The sequence below is a fragment of the Dysidea avara genome, chromosome 8, assembly GCF_963678975.1.
Source record: "Dysidea avara chromosome 8, odDysAvar1.4, whole genome shotgun sequence".
Lineage (NCBI taxonomy): Eukaryota > Metazoa > Porifera > Demospongiae > Dictyoceratida > Dysideidae > Dysidea > Dysidea avara.
In genome coordinates, this window is record NC_089279.1 from 11,998,822 (window position 1) to 12,016,352 (window position 17,531).

Sequence of the window (17,531 nt, forward strand, 5' to 3'; positions counted from 1 at the left end):
GTGTGTATGAACTATGTAGAGCTATTACAATGATGGTCAGTGCTCTGTTTGAATTTTAACTTGTACAATTACAAGGAAAATTTGTGACTTTAACTGTGTATTAGGGTAATGAATGTTTGTGTGTTCTCACAAAAATATTGACCAGAAACCAGCTTCACAATATCTTCACTACGCCTTGTCAGCATTAGTTAAGTATAATCCAACCCAAAAGTGTCTTACAACGAACTAAATAGAACTAAAATAATATATCAAGACCCCATCGAGCTCCTTCCTCTACTTTTTGTACAGGTCTATTCAGTTGAGGTGAAATACTTTAAGTACTTGCACAACATTGGTCTGGTCCTACCCCCTGAATTATAGTACTCCCCTTAAGTGGATGTTTTCCAGCCAATAGAGTAGCAGGGATAACACAACACTTCTTTTTGAGTCTTTTTCATGGCAGAATCAATACCATGTGATCATTAATAAATTTTTATAATTGAATTTAGACTTTTATAAAAAGAAACCAGTGTTGCTACCACATCAAGGCTATAGGCTAGGGTAGATGTATAATGTACCATGTTTAAAATTTAAAGTTTACAGTAGATGGCTTCGTTCATGATACATGTAGTGATGATGATGTTGGTTGGTCACTACTATCCTGATAATGGTGATGTTGAGTGTAAATCATCATCTTATGTAATCAGATTAGGAACACTTACTCATATTAATTTCCATTCACCTTAATATTATTCTTCTACCGTTGCAATTAACTGTATAAATATTGGACATTTGGGAAATACTGCCACACATTATGTTACATGTATGCATGTATATGCCTGACAACATGTGGCGCATATACCAATGTGTGTTGTTCATTGATATAATGTAATGAATAGAAGGTAGTGCTGAGTGATAAGGGAAATATTTTACTATATGATAGATGTTCAGCAATATCACAATAGTGAGTATTATTTCAATGGTTTGTGAACTGCTTTAGATTGCTTGTTTGTGTAGTTGCGATTTATCCCATACAAGCACTTCTATGCCTGTTTGCCTTGGTGATGTGGCCTCTATTGTACAACTCAGACAATAAGAGACCTACAAAATGTTTAATGCATGCTCCCACCAAGACCGATCCAGATTACTGCACTTTTCAATGCTTATAAAGATGACAATTGCAGCAGGTCTTTTACTTCAACCGATACAATAGTCATCCGCACTTTGCCATTGTAGCCAGATGTGACTAAAACATGAAATAGATTGGAAAATGGACTCCCAAACGCACTGGGAAAAACTTACCCCAAACGTCTATTTATCACAGTTACTCACTCTAAAACAATATCAGATGCTGCAGTGAAAGTAAATAAACCTCTAAACATTGTCTCAAAGCTTGTTTAAATTAAGCACTACACTTAAAACTACGCTTGAAATTCATTGTTTTTGTGCTAAATTAAAAACGCATTCTTCGTGGCACGTGACTGTATTATGCTATAAACGAGAAAGAAGCTCATAACAGCTATCGTAGCAGATTATTTGATGACTCGTTTGGTGGTAGCATGAGACAGTTTTGGAGATACATTAAGGCTAAGCGTAAAGATGATGTTGGAATCTCTACTATAGTTGTTGATGGAAAGCCATGTACTGATGCTAAAAGTAAAGCTGAAGCCTTGAACGATTATTTTAAATCAGTGTTTATGAAACAAGATACAGAGAGTTTACCTAATCTGGCAGATCCAAGTTCTGAAGACCTATTTCCAAATATATCCGACATCACATTTTCAGTGGAAGGCATACGTCAAGTATTATTTAACCTTGATTCAAACAATGCCAGCAGTCTGGATGAAATTCCATCATTCATCCTTAAACGATTTGCTGAGGAAATTTATCCTGTCTTACAAATCATTTTTACAAAAATCGCTATCTACATGCTTATTACCATCAGATTGGATAAAGCAAATATATGTTGAGTCTTTAAGAAAGGAAATCGTGATGAAGTAAGTAATTATAGACCGATATACCTCACTTCTATATGCTCAAAAACAATGGAACACATCATATTTCACAACATATTGAGCCTCCTAAGCAATTGTTCTACGCAAATGAAAGCAGCAGCATATTTAGCAATGGTAAGACCTGGGCCACCCAGAGAAATTAAGGGGTCCAGGGAAAATAGTTAAAGTAGGGACCCAGGGTCACAATTCCTAATTGATCTAAATGACTTTGACTCATTTTCAGTTAACGTTTCTAAATATTGTAGTAATGTTCATGTATGATTTTGATTTTTCCTGAGCACATCAGCAGTGCTGGCTGCTGAGTAATAATAAGTAGATAAAAATAAATAGATACGAGATTAAAGACTTGTTGAAGAGACACTTTTACTATTAGATTTGTGTTCAGAATAATTTTGCAGCTGCTTCTTAGTTTAACAGGTGACGGGAGGCTTCAAAGTCACACCAACAGGGGAATAGCTAGCCTTCGGGGTTGCTTGGGCACTAGGTAGCTACAACAGTCCCCATGCAAGCTAATTAGTAAAAATGTGAGCCCATCTCTATGGACTCTTTATTACACATTTGATTTTGAAAATTTGTTTAAAAGTGCGTATGTGTACCTAGCTTGCTACCACACTGCTGTTTATGCAGCTAACCTATTAATATTACTGCATGAATATTATAGAGACAACTTACTTAATGCCTGATAGGTGTTCCAGCCCCAGTAATGACTTTTTCACTCTTCCGTACCCCATTACTGTAGCTCTTCCCACCATGACCTGGAAGACGACAGTAGCCATGATTTTCATCGGTCTACCATTACATCCAGTACTGTTTTGAACTTTAAAAATTTACCAAAATTGTGTGTGCTCAATTCATGACAGCTCAAATTTCAAAATGTGATCACTTGATACTTTGCATTATATAGAACTTTATTTAATTGACAAAAGAATTTTCAGAATAGGCGATCTTTGATGATAGCAACTGCTCAAAAGCGTCACAGATATGCAAAAAAAAAAACAGCAAGTATGCATTTTAGCTTGTTTCAGTAGGGGTGCACCAAGGTGGGTGCCGCAATTTACTATGCTCGCAGCCTGGGCACCAGCAGTGATTACTCAGGCCTGTGCCCTATACCCCTGCACGCCACGTTGTAGGCAAGGCTGACTGCAATTATAAATTCACACTATGTTAATTATAGTTCAACCATGTTTTAGTGTTGCCAAGATATATCAATACATCGATAGTATCGATATAACAAGGTGGTGATTTGATATGATATAGCCAATCAGTTATATCAATGGTTGTGCACATTGTGGTTATAGTGGCATGACTTAGTATAATGATGTGGGGGAGGCCAGACATATGGTATTTGGCATTTAATTAAGTTATGTATTGATAGTGTATTGTGGCAAACAAGCCAACCCCAAAGTAAACTGAGAGGTTTTAAGGTTTCTATGTAGTGCCAGCCACATGTCTCAATTTAGTGCACTGCTATTGTTAACTGTAAAGCAGTAGCAAAGTGCATATATAACCTGATAAACAAGAGTAGCTTTTGCTTGTGGTATACATCCGATTTAAATTTAAACTTACAATGAAGAGTATGTATTATATGTTTGTCTTGCACATGTTACAGTTAGTTATACATCGTGATATATGTTCATATCGTGACATAAACCTTGGTGATATGTGATTAGAGTTTCCCTATATTGTGGCAGAACAACCATGTTTACGGCACTGTGACAATCTTATAGTGTTAAATGCTAGTGTGACTTAGAAGCCTGTCCACCACTAGCCCCCAGCCCATCACCTGTTACACTGAGAAGCAGCTGCGAAACTAATTGCAGCAATTAACCTGAACACAAATCTATCAGTAACAGCATCTCTTCAACAAGTCTTGAATCTTGTATCTTGGCTTGTTTACAGCATTACACCACAAAGAATGTGTTTTAATTTAGCACAAAATAATGAAGTTCAAGTGCAGTATTAAGCTCTGTGCTTAATATTGGCTTAAGTAAGCTTCAAGACAATGTTCAGAGGTTTATTTACTGTCACTGCAATATCCGATGTTGTTCTGGAGTGAGTAATTGTGGTAAATAGATGTTTGGGGTAAGTTTTTCCCAGTCTATTTTCGAGTCTGTTTTCCAGTCCGTTCTGCGTTTTAGGTACATCCATTCCAGCCAGTGCTTTTTTGTTCACACTGAATAGTGTGAACAAAAAGCACAAGTATTACATTACTGATAAAGATCTACAGGTTTAAAAGGCTGATAAATTATGTTTTCAATGTGAATCTATCATGATACTATATAATAATAATAATAATGCACTGCTATTGCTATCATCTTCATTGTGATGTATCACACTGCCTATATTATTACTCATGTTCAGCCCAAATAGAAGAGTTGTGACATGTTTTGTGATTGTGTGTCCATATTCATCAGCCAACCACGCTACTGTAACTTATGTATTGACAAAACATCGAACAGTGAAAAAATTAATATTGTAGCCTTAGCATTTATCAAGTTGCACTTGTCCGAAGGCATTAGTCAATCGGTTACTCAGTCAGTAGAAAATTCCGTTTTAATACTTTTTAATCATAGCAACTTGTTGAAAACGTTTCAGGTCAACCTGAAGGCTTATTTGGGTTTAACCAATACTGCCTTGTCATTGTCAGGTAAAAGTGAGGATAGTTTTTGTGTGATGTTTTTTCATGCGCCACTCCCAAACCTTTGTGGTCCCTACTATGCAGTACAATACTGTATAACAGGGTTGAAACTGGCCAGCTTACATTTTGTCTTGGTCAATGAGGTCTCATCTGATTTTTATTTATTTATTAATGCTTTACAGCACAAGTGCTGAAGGTCTGTAGGACACCTGGTCCTACAGCCTGCTCAAAGACTTTAGCTACTTAAGGTGTGTTTGATTTATAGAATATCTGGGTCTGGATCACATGTAAATTCATTAATATACTGACTACTTACCTGTGTTATTGTTTGGTTATTCCTGCTTATCTTACACCATAAATATTGTACACAAGTATAAGGAAAAATTGTTTGTATTGAGTAACAATGAAACAAGCAAGGTCATCTATACCTGCAGCTATACTAATGGTCATTTAATCCCTACTACACTGAGACACATACAAATACACAAGTACATAACTGAAAAACATACAAGACATGACACATACAAAGCTATACATTTAAATAATACACAAATTAACTATTATTAGTCATACAGTGGGTCTTCGTTAAAGTGATAAATTCTCCATGCTTGTGGATCACTTCAAATGGTAGCTTATTCCACCAACAAATGGCACGATGTCAAAAATATTGCTATGTTCTAGCCAGATGATGGTAAAGCTGTTAGCAAAATAGTCCTTACACTGAGTGTTATAGGTGTGAGAACGACCAAATGTTATTGGAGGTTGCAGTTGCAGGCACTGGCGACTAAAACAGTGATGATGAAATGCTGCCAAGTTACGGATCTCAATTTCTTCTAATATGTTAGGCCAACCTAGCTGTTCACATGGTACAGACACATGATCAAACTTCTTAAGGGAGAAGACTACCCTCACTGCCCTATTCTGTATAAGCTGTAAGCAGCCAACTTGGTGATTGAGAAGAGGGGGTCCCCACACTGGTAGAGCATACATGATGTGTGATGAAATGAGGGACTCCATTAGCAACTTAAGAAGGGAAACAGGTAGATGTTTGTGACTGCATCCAATGAGATATAAATAGTAAGAGCACTTGCGACACACTTCAGATACCTGAGCATTCCACTGAAGACAACAATCAAAAATTATTCCTAAATAGTGTTAGGTTGGTCATCAATCATAACAGGAGTGACTTTCTTTTGTTGTGCTTGGAAGAGAACCACATCACACTTGATTTGTTAACATTAAGCCACATCCTACTCTGAGAGATTCATTTAGAAATCAGCTCAAGGTCATGTGATAACTTCTTCTCAACTTCTTTACAAGTATCCCAGAACAAAGTAGAGTTGTGTTATCAGCTAACTGTAAGAGGTTACCATGGTGCACCAGGGAGGGCATATCATTGACATATACTAGGAATAAAAGTGGCCCTAAGGCACTTCCCTATGGTACACCTCCACGAACAGGAATCCATGATGAAAAAGAACCCTTGGATTTTATTCTCTGCAAACAGTTGGTCAAGTAATCAGTAAACCAGGCTATTTCAGTTCCATGGATCCCCATACTATTTAAACGTTGCAACAGTAGTACATGATCAAGTGAGTCAAATGCTTTTCTAAGATCAAGGAAGGCTGAGCATGTAACTTTGTGATTGTCTAAAGCATTAAATACTTTCGTAAGTTATTTAAATAGTTACAATTACTTCAAATACTTTTACCAAAATAGTAGCATAAAATTAACCGAATCTTTTGATCATATGTGATGTCATTTGATATCAGGAGTCAGAGCAAGAAAATTACATTTTTAGTAATTTGATAGATGAGACAGTATCTTCTAATATTATTATGGCTTCCAATGACTTCACTTCAGTTCAATGGTCAGAGAATATTTACTGTCACCATGCTTGCCACAAGAGAAGAATCCACTTACATTTTGGAAACTAAATGTTCCTATTGGCTAAACTAGTAACCCAAATTTTGTGTGTGCAAGCTTTATTTACACCCACTTTTCAGTATTGCATAGAAAATATTTAATCCGAGAGATGCAAACTAACGGATAAAAAATGATGTTGATTATCTGCAATTAATAGCACACAATATGCATACACCCCCTGTACATACATAGAGCTACCATGTTGCCTTACAGCTTAATAACAGCAGTATTTCCTTAGTTCATCATTGTATCGATGCTTTAACCTACGAACATTCAGTTCCATTAGAGGTAAATCTGATTGTTGTAAAATCGTATAGCGGCAGCTATCCCAATTTCACTGGCCTTCTTGCCTACTTGTAATCTCTGGGCATTGGTCAGCTTGATGTATTCTTTCTTTTTACTGACTGTCAATACAGTCACCGCAATTTCATTGGCTGCTGCAATAGTTGATGATGGAACTTCTTTCGAAGGACTATCTATGGATCAAGTAGTACCTCCTTAGTAACACTGGTAGTCTTCTTCTGACTAAAATACTTTAACAATGACATTGTCGCCCTTGTTGTCACCTGGTCAGTCTCGCACCTGTTACCAAATTCTATGATAATCGTTATAAAATTTGCTTACCGGTTAAAAATTGACTAATAAAAATTTGACAGATTACCCCGTATCCATCAAAACCGTCAAAATTTCCCCCCATCGGAATATTGCGCTATACGATATATAAATGCCTTTAGTTATCTGAACACTTTTATGATTGCCTGAAAACAAAGGGGTTCAGATAACTGATGGTTCACTGTGACATAATTCATTACTGGTGAACCAGCACATACTACAACAAACAACACTGCCAGCTGGTGTGAAGGGAAAATAATGGGGGGTTTTGGGTGATAATCTTGGAAGAAAATGTCCTAACTAGAGGTGTACTGATATAAGAAAACTAAACTGATCGGATACCGATCCGATATGAGATTTATCATTTTGATACCGATACGATACCGATCCGATATATCGATATAACTAAGTATAACTATTTATATTTGAGGAACCACATATGCCATGTTCAACTTTTTTTACTACTGAAGACAGTCTTAAGATTATTGGCTATGCTTGGTTACCCATTGCGGTGTTGCCTCTATTGACAACTTAGACTATAAGGCACCCACAAATATTTTAATACATGCTCCTGCGAAGATTAATCCACATTTTAATGGCTTGTAGAGATGGCTGGTTGTTTTATGCTGTGCTCTTGGTTCATCTTATTGCTGTTTCTCAAGGCTGCTGTTTCTCAAGGCTCACCACTATGGGTGGATTGGTAAGCACAAAACTGTGATTATGCATGTACTTGAATGGCTTCGTGTAGCATACTGCTTTTAGACAAGGATAATAACTACTGTTTCCCGCCCTTTTAAGCTAAATATTAGGGTTTACAATGTGGCTTAATCATTACACAGTGTCGTCAAGATAGTTCAGTTGTATATTGGTGTATTGTATCGGTTTTTGGCAGCAATATCGGCTCCCACCAATATAGTAGAAATTTCTATATCAGCCACCGATACGATATGTATCGGTATATCGATACACCTCTAGTCCTAACCACCATGATCCCTACTATAAAATACCACTGTACTGTATTATACTGCATAGTACGTATATAACAAGTAGAAGGAAAGAATTAGGAATTTTAAGCTGGATTAGGGATCAAAGAACAAAAAAGCAGGGAAACAAGGGAACAGCTGAAAGTTGTGAAACAAGGGAGGTTACCTATACCTGCAGATATACTAGTGGACATCTAATCCCTACTCTTCAGTCTATAACCATGACAGAATTAGGGATTACATGTCCACTAGTATATCTGCAGGTATAGGCAACCTCCCTTGTTTCAGAACTTTCAGCTGTTCCCTTGTTTCCCTACTTTTTTGTTCTTTGATCCCTAATCCAGCTTAAAATTCCTAATTTTTCCTTCTATTTGTTTGTTTACTTTTTAATAGCACAATTATGACTACTGAATCCATACCACATGAAAAGAAAGAATGGTGCTAGACATTCCATAAAATAGTTTTGCATCTAAACGCACGCCTAAATGATCAATTACGCACTTAAAAGTGAGGTGGCTATTACACTTCGTTTGTACTCATTACACCGCATTACAAATGAAGAACAGTACAAGAAACTTCTTTGCAATGAATCCAGTCACTACAAAAAATGCAGGAGTAAAGCAAGGCACAACCAGAGGGAAGTTGTATCACACTATCGCAAATCGACACCTTGCTTTGTCAGCAAAAAGAACTGCAACAGAAAGGAGAACAAAGGTAAGTCCATGATACGTGCATTGTACGTACCGTGGTTGGCAAAAAAGCTCATCTTGGGATGAAACGACGTCGAACTGTGAAAAATCAAGCCAATAGCCTTACCCATTGTTGAGTTATTCTTGGCTGAAGGCATCAGTTAGTTAGTTAGAATATTTTTTGTTAAATAGAAAGTTTTTAAAATCCTGTAGAAAATTGTTGGAATGGTTTGGGGTCACTCTGAAGGCATTTTTGGGCTTGGCTATGCCTAACCAATACTGCCAAGCTGTTATGGAGGAAATTTGTGGCTGGTTTTCAGGTGATAATTTTTGGCAACAAAGCACAAAACTGCATGATCCCTAATATACAGCACTACCATACTATCAAGAGTTAATAATAGTGGAGGGAGAGTGTCTAACACTGCATAGGCCTGTAAAAAATGATCCTGAGAAATTCAAAGGGATTCCTTCAGATGTGTAAAATGTTCACACAGGCAGAACAAGGTAATGTGATGATTGCACACTGAGAGAACAAAGAAATGTGATGATTGAAACAATCTTCACCTATGGAGAATACTACAAATTACAGAGTTTTACAGAAAGAATCCCTTTGAATTTCTCAGGATCATTTTTTACAGGCCTATGCAGTGTTAGACACTCTCCCTCCACTATTATTAACTCTTGATACTATATGATATCTATTTTAGACTAACAGGGGCAGATATTATGCAAGAAATGTAGCACTCAATAAACGGCTCTTGTTTTAATTTAGTCAGGTCACATTGGATCTAACCTAGATTGTTCTCTGGGTCAGTGGTTAGCAGAATTGACCCAGTTTCAACTGTGATGTGTGGTGTTGTGTATTAGTTAGTGTACCAAGAAGTGAACTGGTTTACTTGAGGTTACAATTTATCCATCATAATAGTAGTAAAGCACATACATTACTATGAAAATATTGAAGACCATAGACTATAGTGACCTATGGCTGTAATGAGAGTCCTACATGATGAACCATAACCAGTTAAACCAGTTAAGTGTTATTTGACTGGAGTGTTTGGTGGTTAACTGTAGACATTGAAAATAGTTAGGAATTGCATGAATGTGTAAAATGGTTTAATCGTTTTGTCTGTAACTTCAAACATTTCTAGTGCATAGCTAAGTATTATATGTATTTTTCCTAGTACTTATTGAGGTGATGACAATTGGTCACTGATACACAAGGACACTTAGCCACATTGTGTATACGTTAATTGTTTATTAGTATAAACATGTTAGTATAGTCAGTATATGTTGTGTACATAGTTATGGTATACATTTGGTGATGTGTTGTATCACTTGTGTGTTGTTACAGCGTGGTAGGAGTGCCCTTAGTATAGCCCTATGGGAGGGGAATGAAGAACTAGCAGGTGCATTAATTACAGCAGGTGCAGATATCAAGATCACTGACAATGTAAGAAATGTACATTCATGGTAACACTTCAAGAGGTGTTGTATGTGTGGTGACATGTTGTAAACAACAAGTTAATGTGTCAAATAGCAACGCTAAATTTTGATGTGGAATTTAGATGTGTGTGGGATACATTGATATGGTAATATCTGTGACTGTATATCTACGGCATCATCCAAGTGCAACTTCGCACTTGCTCACACGCGCAACTTTGGTTGAGATTTTAAAAATTTCTAATTAAGTGGTGTGGCAACTAATTTGCCTGTAAAACAATGTCGCAGCTGTTTCATTCACGAGAATCACAAACGAAACCATTGCCACGCCCCTTAAATAGTGATTTTTAAAATCTTGAACAAAGTTGCGAGTAGGAGCTAGTGCAATGTTGTGCTTGGGCGTTACCGTAGTTGTACGTGATGGTTTGGTCAAGTTATGTTTGTCACTTTGAACATTTGAGTGTATTTTCGAAGAGTAAACATGAGCAAGTAATTTATGTAGCGTGAAATATAAAGTGGCTGCAAACCCTTTGTATTGTTTAGTACCAGCTGTTACCTCATTGTACTGTTATGTAACAACACAATAATAAATCTTTATACCTTCATGATTGTGTAATCAAGAGATGTAGATAGCAGGTATTACTAGTGTATGGTGTAGATGGGATAGTTGATGTGATGGTTGTTTTACCACAGGCTGGGAATACAATGTTGATGTGTGCAGCAGAAGGAGGATGTACTAAAGTGGCCAGTGATCTACTCAATACAGGATCCATAGACATCAATGCAGTCAATAAGGTGTGTAAAGTGTTTGTATAGTAATGAAGTGTGAATGTGTTGGTTAATGTAAGAGTATGTTTTTGTGGTATCATGTAGTAGTAAGCTATGAATGTTAATGTCATTAGCATTCAGAGTTATATATCTTCAACCCCTTGTTATCGGTGTAATAATGTACAATCACCATAGGGTGGGGGTGTGGGTAACACAAGTGTACTGTTGAATTATTAAGTGTTATGATAATGATGTCATCAGTATGAAATATGCATCGCATTGAAAACTTTATTAATTTTGTAAAAGATTTCCTTTGGTACATGTAAATGTCACATCAACAAAGAGACTTGGTGGTCTTCATTGATGAGTATCTTTTTAATCAGAGAATCGGGGCAATTGAATACAGTGGAAATGGAAACCGGAAACAGAAAGTGGAAATAGAAATGGTCAAATCATCAAATAAATGTATCCTAGAGTAAAAACCCTTATTTAGCAGCCACCTCTTAAAGATCACCTTGTTATAAAGACCATCCCCATACAAAAACCACTTTATAATTAAATCTCAAAGATGGCTAATGAATACTGACCTTACAAGACCACTTCATGATCACCTTTTATAAGACCACCTCTCACATTGCAGTAATACCTAGGTTCCAACATGCAATCATCTATTTCATGACTTATCAAAACAGCTAGGTCAGCTAAAAAATACTACACTCCTAAGCAGTGGCATATTTATGAAAGTTTCAAGGTGTCCACGGAAACCCCCTTTGAAGAATGATTGCAAAGCAATTAAATGTTCTTGTGGCGTGCGCCTCGATTGAGATACTGTAATAGAGCAGTCACAGTAGCTATTAAAGCAGTGTGTAGCAAGTTATTTAAGGTATTTTATGTACTATCAATAGGCTGCAACCTTTTTTTTTTGGTCTCACCTTACCAAACCAGACAATGTAGTGCAAACTTTTGCATACTGGAAACCCCCTTTATAGATTCCTAGATCCGCCACTGTTAAGGTCATCATCTCTTTATGAGACCTCATTTTTTGTTGATACAATATATAGGTTGTATGTACTAGCCACATTTCACTTGCATAGACTAAGGACTTGGCACATTCTGGTACAAACTAAGCAATAATGGTAGATGACTGGAGTGAAGTGTGGACCAAAATATGGGAGATGACATTGACCTGTTTCTATGAGTCACGAAGTACATGTTTGAAGCTTATCAAATATTACCATCTAAAAAGGTGGCCTTTATAAAAGGTGACCACAAAGTGGCCTTACCTATCTTTAGAACCTAATTACATTGTAGTATTTGTATAGAAGTGGTCTTTGTACAGAGGTGGTCTTTAAAAGTGACGGCTTTACCGTAAGAACCTAGCTGTTTTTATAGTCATGGAATAGATACTTGGAATCTTAGCTATTGTTACGAGAGGTGGTCTTTGTAAAGAGGGTGGCAATATGGGGCAGTTACCAATAGGGAACGTTCAAATAAATAAGGTCTTTTGTGATCAATCTTTTATCAAATAATGCCTTTTAATTACAACTTTTGTTCAACAACCTTTTTTGCTACAACTTTTCTTTTCAGTTTGGCAGCCTTTTTGGTAACAGGTTTTTCTCACTCTACAGTGAAGGCTGTATATTAGGGACTGACCAAAAGTGTCCTGATTATCAAGGTTTCCTGAATTTTCAGTTCAGTTACATGTTAAGGGATACTTTAGGAGCATTACCAAGTGTCCAGATTATGCAGGTTCCACGGTATTGATTGATAATAGATTGTGGTAGCTAATTTTACTTTACAAACGTGATGATAATAGGTGATAATAGTCGAGTAGTAGCTTACTCATACAGTACTGTAAATGTAGGGATCAAAGGTGTAGGAACGATTTTTAAGAGTGGGGGGGGGGGGGGGGGCAAAGATAGCCATAACCAGTCAACCATAAACTGATTAATACCCATGCAGACACACGGGGTCCGGCTCCCTTGTACCCAATTCATACGTGCGTTTATATAAAGGTGTTGTGGGGTGTACTTTCACTAGCTAATAGCCCTACACCTATACGGCATAGCTATATCTCTTCACTCCCTACACCTGCCGCTATGCTCCTCTACACCTACTGCATGTGCTTGATGCATGTGTATATCACGTGAAGGTCTCTTCTTTATGCGAGCTTTACGTACTTCACACTGCAAGGATTACAGCATTAATAGTGGTTATCCGCAAAGTGAAACATCGTTACCTTTAAGGAACTGCAAGCTGGGATGTCTGCTGTAGCAGGTGTTCCCAAACTGAGTGAAGATCACGTGAATACCACACTGCATTCACGGTTGGCCACTTTGAGTTTCAACATCCTTGCTTGTTTTTCTTGATAAATCAACTCGGCTTCACCACAAAGTCTTAATAATTTCTGCTTTAATCGTTGGTAGTCAGCAACTTCCATACACTCGTGCACTACAGTGTGACTGCCCTTTTAGACTTAGATCTGTTACCACCCTCAGTTTGAGTTAAACTTTCCCACATCATATAATGCCATGGATATGACACTCTACTGTTTAAACTTCTCACTACACGGGATCCAGGAAATATTTGAACAACAGCTATCACCTGCAAGCATAACAGAAATAAAATTACAGGCACTTTTGTGTTATTTAATCATACAATGAATAGCTTGACAGTTGCGGTGGACTAGTGATGCCACACCCCAAAGTACTTTTTGTGTGTTGGTTGTATGGCTTCTCGTATGGAGGTATGTATTTCTGTGTGTATATATAACTTTGGCAGATTGGCTACTAGTATTTGCCCCAAAAAGTGGGGGGGGGGGGGGGGGGGGCAGAACATGCTTTGGAAAATAGTGTGGGGGTCCGGCCCCTTCTGCCCCCCCCAGTTCCGACACCTATGGTAGAGATCATGGAGGTTAGAGGTGTTGGCAATAGGTTGTAGTGTAGTAAAGGGAACAGGAGGGAATGATTGTTAACATACAAAGCTCAACCCCCACTGTAGGCATGTACTGCACCCTATATTATGTAGTTTCTTTTTGTTGTCAGTAAGTTACTGTAAATGTCATATGTACAGTATGGCATGCCCACATTATAATTCGCAATATGGCAACTTCTACATTGTAGGGCAGGTACCGATAAATAATGTCTTTTATGGTCAATCTTTATCAAATGATGCTACATGTAACTATAGCCTGCATTATAGGACAGGTACTACAAACCATCCACATTGTTCACACCTCTGTATTATAAGCATACACATTACTACAGTAGTTTAGCTACTGTAATTCTTCAGGTTCAGGAGTACCTGCGTGCTTCGTATGATTTTGGCAAGATGTTGGTATTAAAAATGTCACCACCATGCATGCTGCACGACATGAATGGCACTGATGTTTAATGTTTGGTTGTTATTATAAAGTGATCCCTGCACGTAGGGCAGGTACCAATGCTAGTATATATATATTTTTAATTTTTTTTTGAGTGTACTGTCAAACTGTCAGTACAACATGGAGTTGGTCTGGACAAAGCACAAAAATGTACTAGTGCCAGTTCTGAGCTTTTTAGTGCACAAACCAAAAGTGGTGTAACAGTGTCATAACATAATGTACATTCGGTTTGTAGTCCAAGCAGGAAAGCAGGGGCTTTAAGCTAAGCTTCAACATGTTTAATAGCTGAAAAGCAGAAGTAGGCTGGTGTACAAACCTCAAAAGTGTGCGTGAGATAAAGCTTGTGGCATACTGCCTTTGTAAGACTGTTCTCCAGCAAATAAAATAACAGAAATTGTGTGATTTGTGGAGTGTTAATTTGAGCAGTGAAAATGGTAAATATAGACTGCAACATAACAAAGCAAAGCGATTGGCTATCTAGCAAGACTTGTGGCACTATTAAGAAGGTAAAAGTGTTTTGTGGGTGCAATGCCAAAAGGTTGTTTCCTTGAGACTAATGCCTAAGCAAAGTAAATCAGAAAAATGGTACAGGTGTAACTGATTGCGGATCTCCTTGTGCGGGAGTATAATAACAGGGCTCCCGATAATTTATATTTTTATTTATTTATTTTTTTGAGCATATTGTCAAACTTTCAGAACAACACGGATTTTTCCTGGACAAAGCACTACAATGTACTGATGTACTAGTACCAGTTCAGAGTTTTTCAGTGCACAAATCAAAGTAGTATAACCAATGTCATAACAAAATGTATGTACTGTTTGTAGTCCAAGCAGGAAAACAGGTTTCAACATGTTTCATAGCTGACATGTACCAGTAGGTTGGTGTACAAACCTCAAAAGTTAGCTTGAGATGTCACACTAAATATTACTACTGTCTTTGTAAGGCTGTTCTCCAGCAATGAAATAACAGAAATTGTCTGATCGTGGAACATTATTTTGAGTAGTAAAAATGGTAGAAACACAGCTGTCTTACACACATTGAAAAATGACATGGCACATTGTTGAGTTATGCTTGGCTGAAGGCATCAGTTAGTCAGAATAAAATTCTGTTAAATAGAAAATTTTTTACAATTCCATAGAAAATTGTTGGAATGGTTTGGGGTCACTCTGAAGGCATTTTTGGGCTTGGCTATGCCTAACCAATACTGCCAAGCTGTTATGGAGCTGGTTTTAGGGTGATATTTTTTGGCAACAAAGCACAAAACTGCCTGATCCCTAATCTACAGCACTACCGTACTGTATGATATCTATTTTACACTAACTGGGGCAGATATTATGCAAGAAATGTAGCACTCAATAAACGGCTCTTGTTTTAATTTAGTCAGGTCACATTGGATCTTGTTCTCTGGGTCAGTGGTTAGCAGAATTGACCCAGTTTCAACTGTGATGTGTGGTGTTGTGTATTAGTTAGTGTACCAAGAAGTGAACTGGTTTACTTGAGGTTACAATTTATCCATCATAATAGTAGTAAAGCACATACATTACTATGAACATATTGAAGACCATAGACTATAGTGACCTATGGCTATAATGAGTCCTACATGATGAACCATAACCAGTTAAACGAGTTAAGTGTTATTTGACTGGAGTGTTTGGTGGTTAACTGTAGACATTGGAAATAGTTAGGAATTGCATTAGTGTGTAAAATGGTTTAATCCAAGTTTTGTCTGTTACTTCAAAGATTTCTAGTGCATAGCTAAGTGTTATATGTATTTTTCCTAGTACTTATTGAGGTGATGACAATTGGTCACTGATACACAAGGACACTTAGCCACATTGTGTATACATTAATTGTTTATTAGTGTAAACATGTTAGTATAGTCAGTATATGTTGTGTACATAGTTATGGTATACATTTGGTGATGTGTTGTATCACTTGTGTGTTGTTACAGCGTGGTAGGAGTGCCCTTAGTATAGCCCTAGAGGAGGGGAATGAAGAACTAGCAGGTGCATTAATTACAGCAGGTGCAGATATCAAGATCACTGACATTGTAAGAAATGTACATTCATGGTAACACTTCAAGAGGTGTTGTATGTGTAGTGACATGTTGTAAACAACAAGTTAATGTGTCAAATAGCAATGCAAAATTTTGATGTGGAATTTAGATGTGTGTGGGATACATTGATATGGTATATCTGTGACTGTATATCTACGGCATCATCCAAGTGCAACTTCGCACTTGCTCACACGCGCAACTTTGGTTGAGATTTAAAAAATTTCTAATTAAGTGGTGTGGCAACTAATTTGCTTGCAAAACAATGTCGCAGCTGTTTCATTCACGACAATCACAAACGAAACCATTGCCACGCCCCTTACATAGTGATTTTTAAAATCTTGAACAAAGTTGCGAGTGCGAGCTAGTGCAATGTTGTGCTTGGGCGTTACCGTAGTTGTACGTGATGGTTTGGTCAAGTTATGTTTGTCACTTTGAACATTTGAGTGTATTTTCAAAGAGTAACATGAGCAAGTAATTTATGTAGCGTGAAATATAAAGTGGCTGCAAACCCTTTGTATTGTTTAGTACCAGCTGTTACCTCATTGTACTGTTATGTAACAACACAATAATAAATCTTTATACCTTCATGATTGTGTAATCAAGAGATGTAGATAGCAGGTATTACTAGTGTATGGTGTAGATGGGATAGTTGATGTGATGGTTGTTTTACCACAGGCTGGGAATACAATGTTGATGTGTGCAGCAGAAGGAGGATGTACTAAAGTGGCCAGTGATCTACTCAATACAGGATCCATAGACATCAATGCAGTCAATAAGGTGTGTAAAGTGTTTGTATAGTAATGAAGTGTGAATGTGTTGGTTAATGTAAGAGTATGTTTTTGTGGTATCATGTAGTAGTAAGCTATGAATGTTAATGTCATTAGCATTCAGAGTTATATACCTTCAACCCCTTGTTATTGGTGTAATAATGTACAATCACCATAGGGTGGGGGTGAGGGTAACACAAGTGTACTGTTGAATTATTAAGTGTTATGAGAATGATGTCATCAGTATGAAATATGTATCACATTGAAAACTTTAT

The 17,531-nt window shown here is 37.2% G+C and overlaps 1 protein-coding gene across 7 annotated transcripts in view; it reads left to right on the forward strand.

Annotated features, from left to right (window-relative positions):
• The window catches only part of LOC136263915 (uncharacterized), a 255,807-nt gene that overhangs the window by 21,295 nt on the left and 216,981 nt on the right, over positions 1 to 17,531 (forward strand). For all 7 annotated transcript variants that reach the window (XM_066058539.1, XM_066058543.1, XM_066058541.1 and 4 more), the window contains exons 5-8: positions 10,194 to 10,292; positions 10,976 to 11,077; positions 16,385 to 16,483; positions 17,165 to 17,266. In XM_066058539.1, the coding sequence (XP_065914611.1) occupies positions 10,194 to 10,292; positions 10,976 to 11,077; positions 16,385 to 16,483; positions 17,165 to 17,266 (402 nt within the window). The remainder of the gene's footprint in view (positions 1 to 10,193; positions 10,293 to 10,975; positions 11,078 to 16,384; positions 16,484 to 17,164; positions 17,267 to 17,531) is intronic.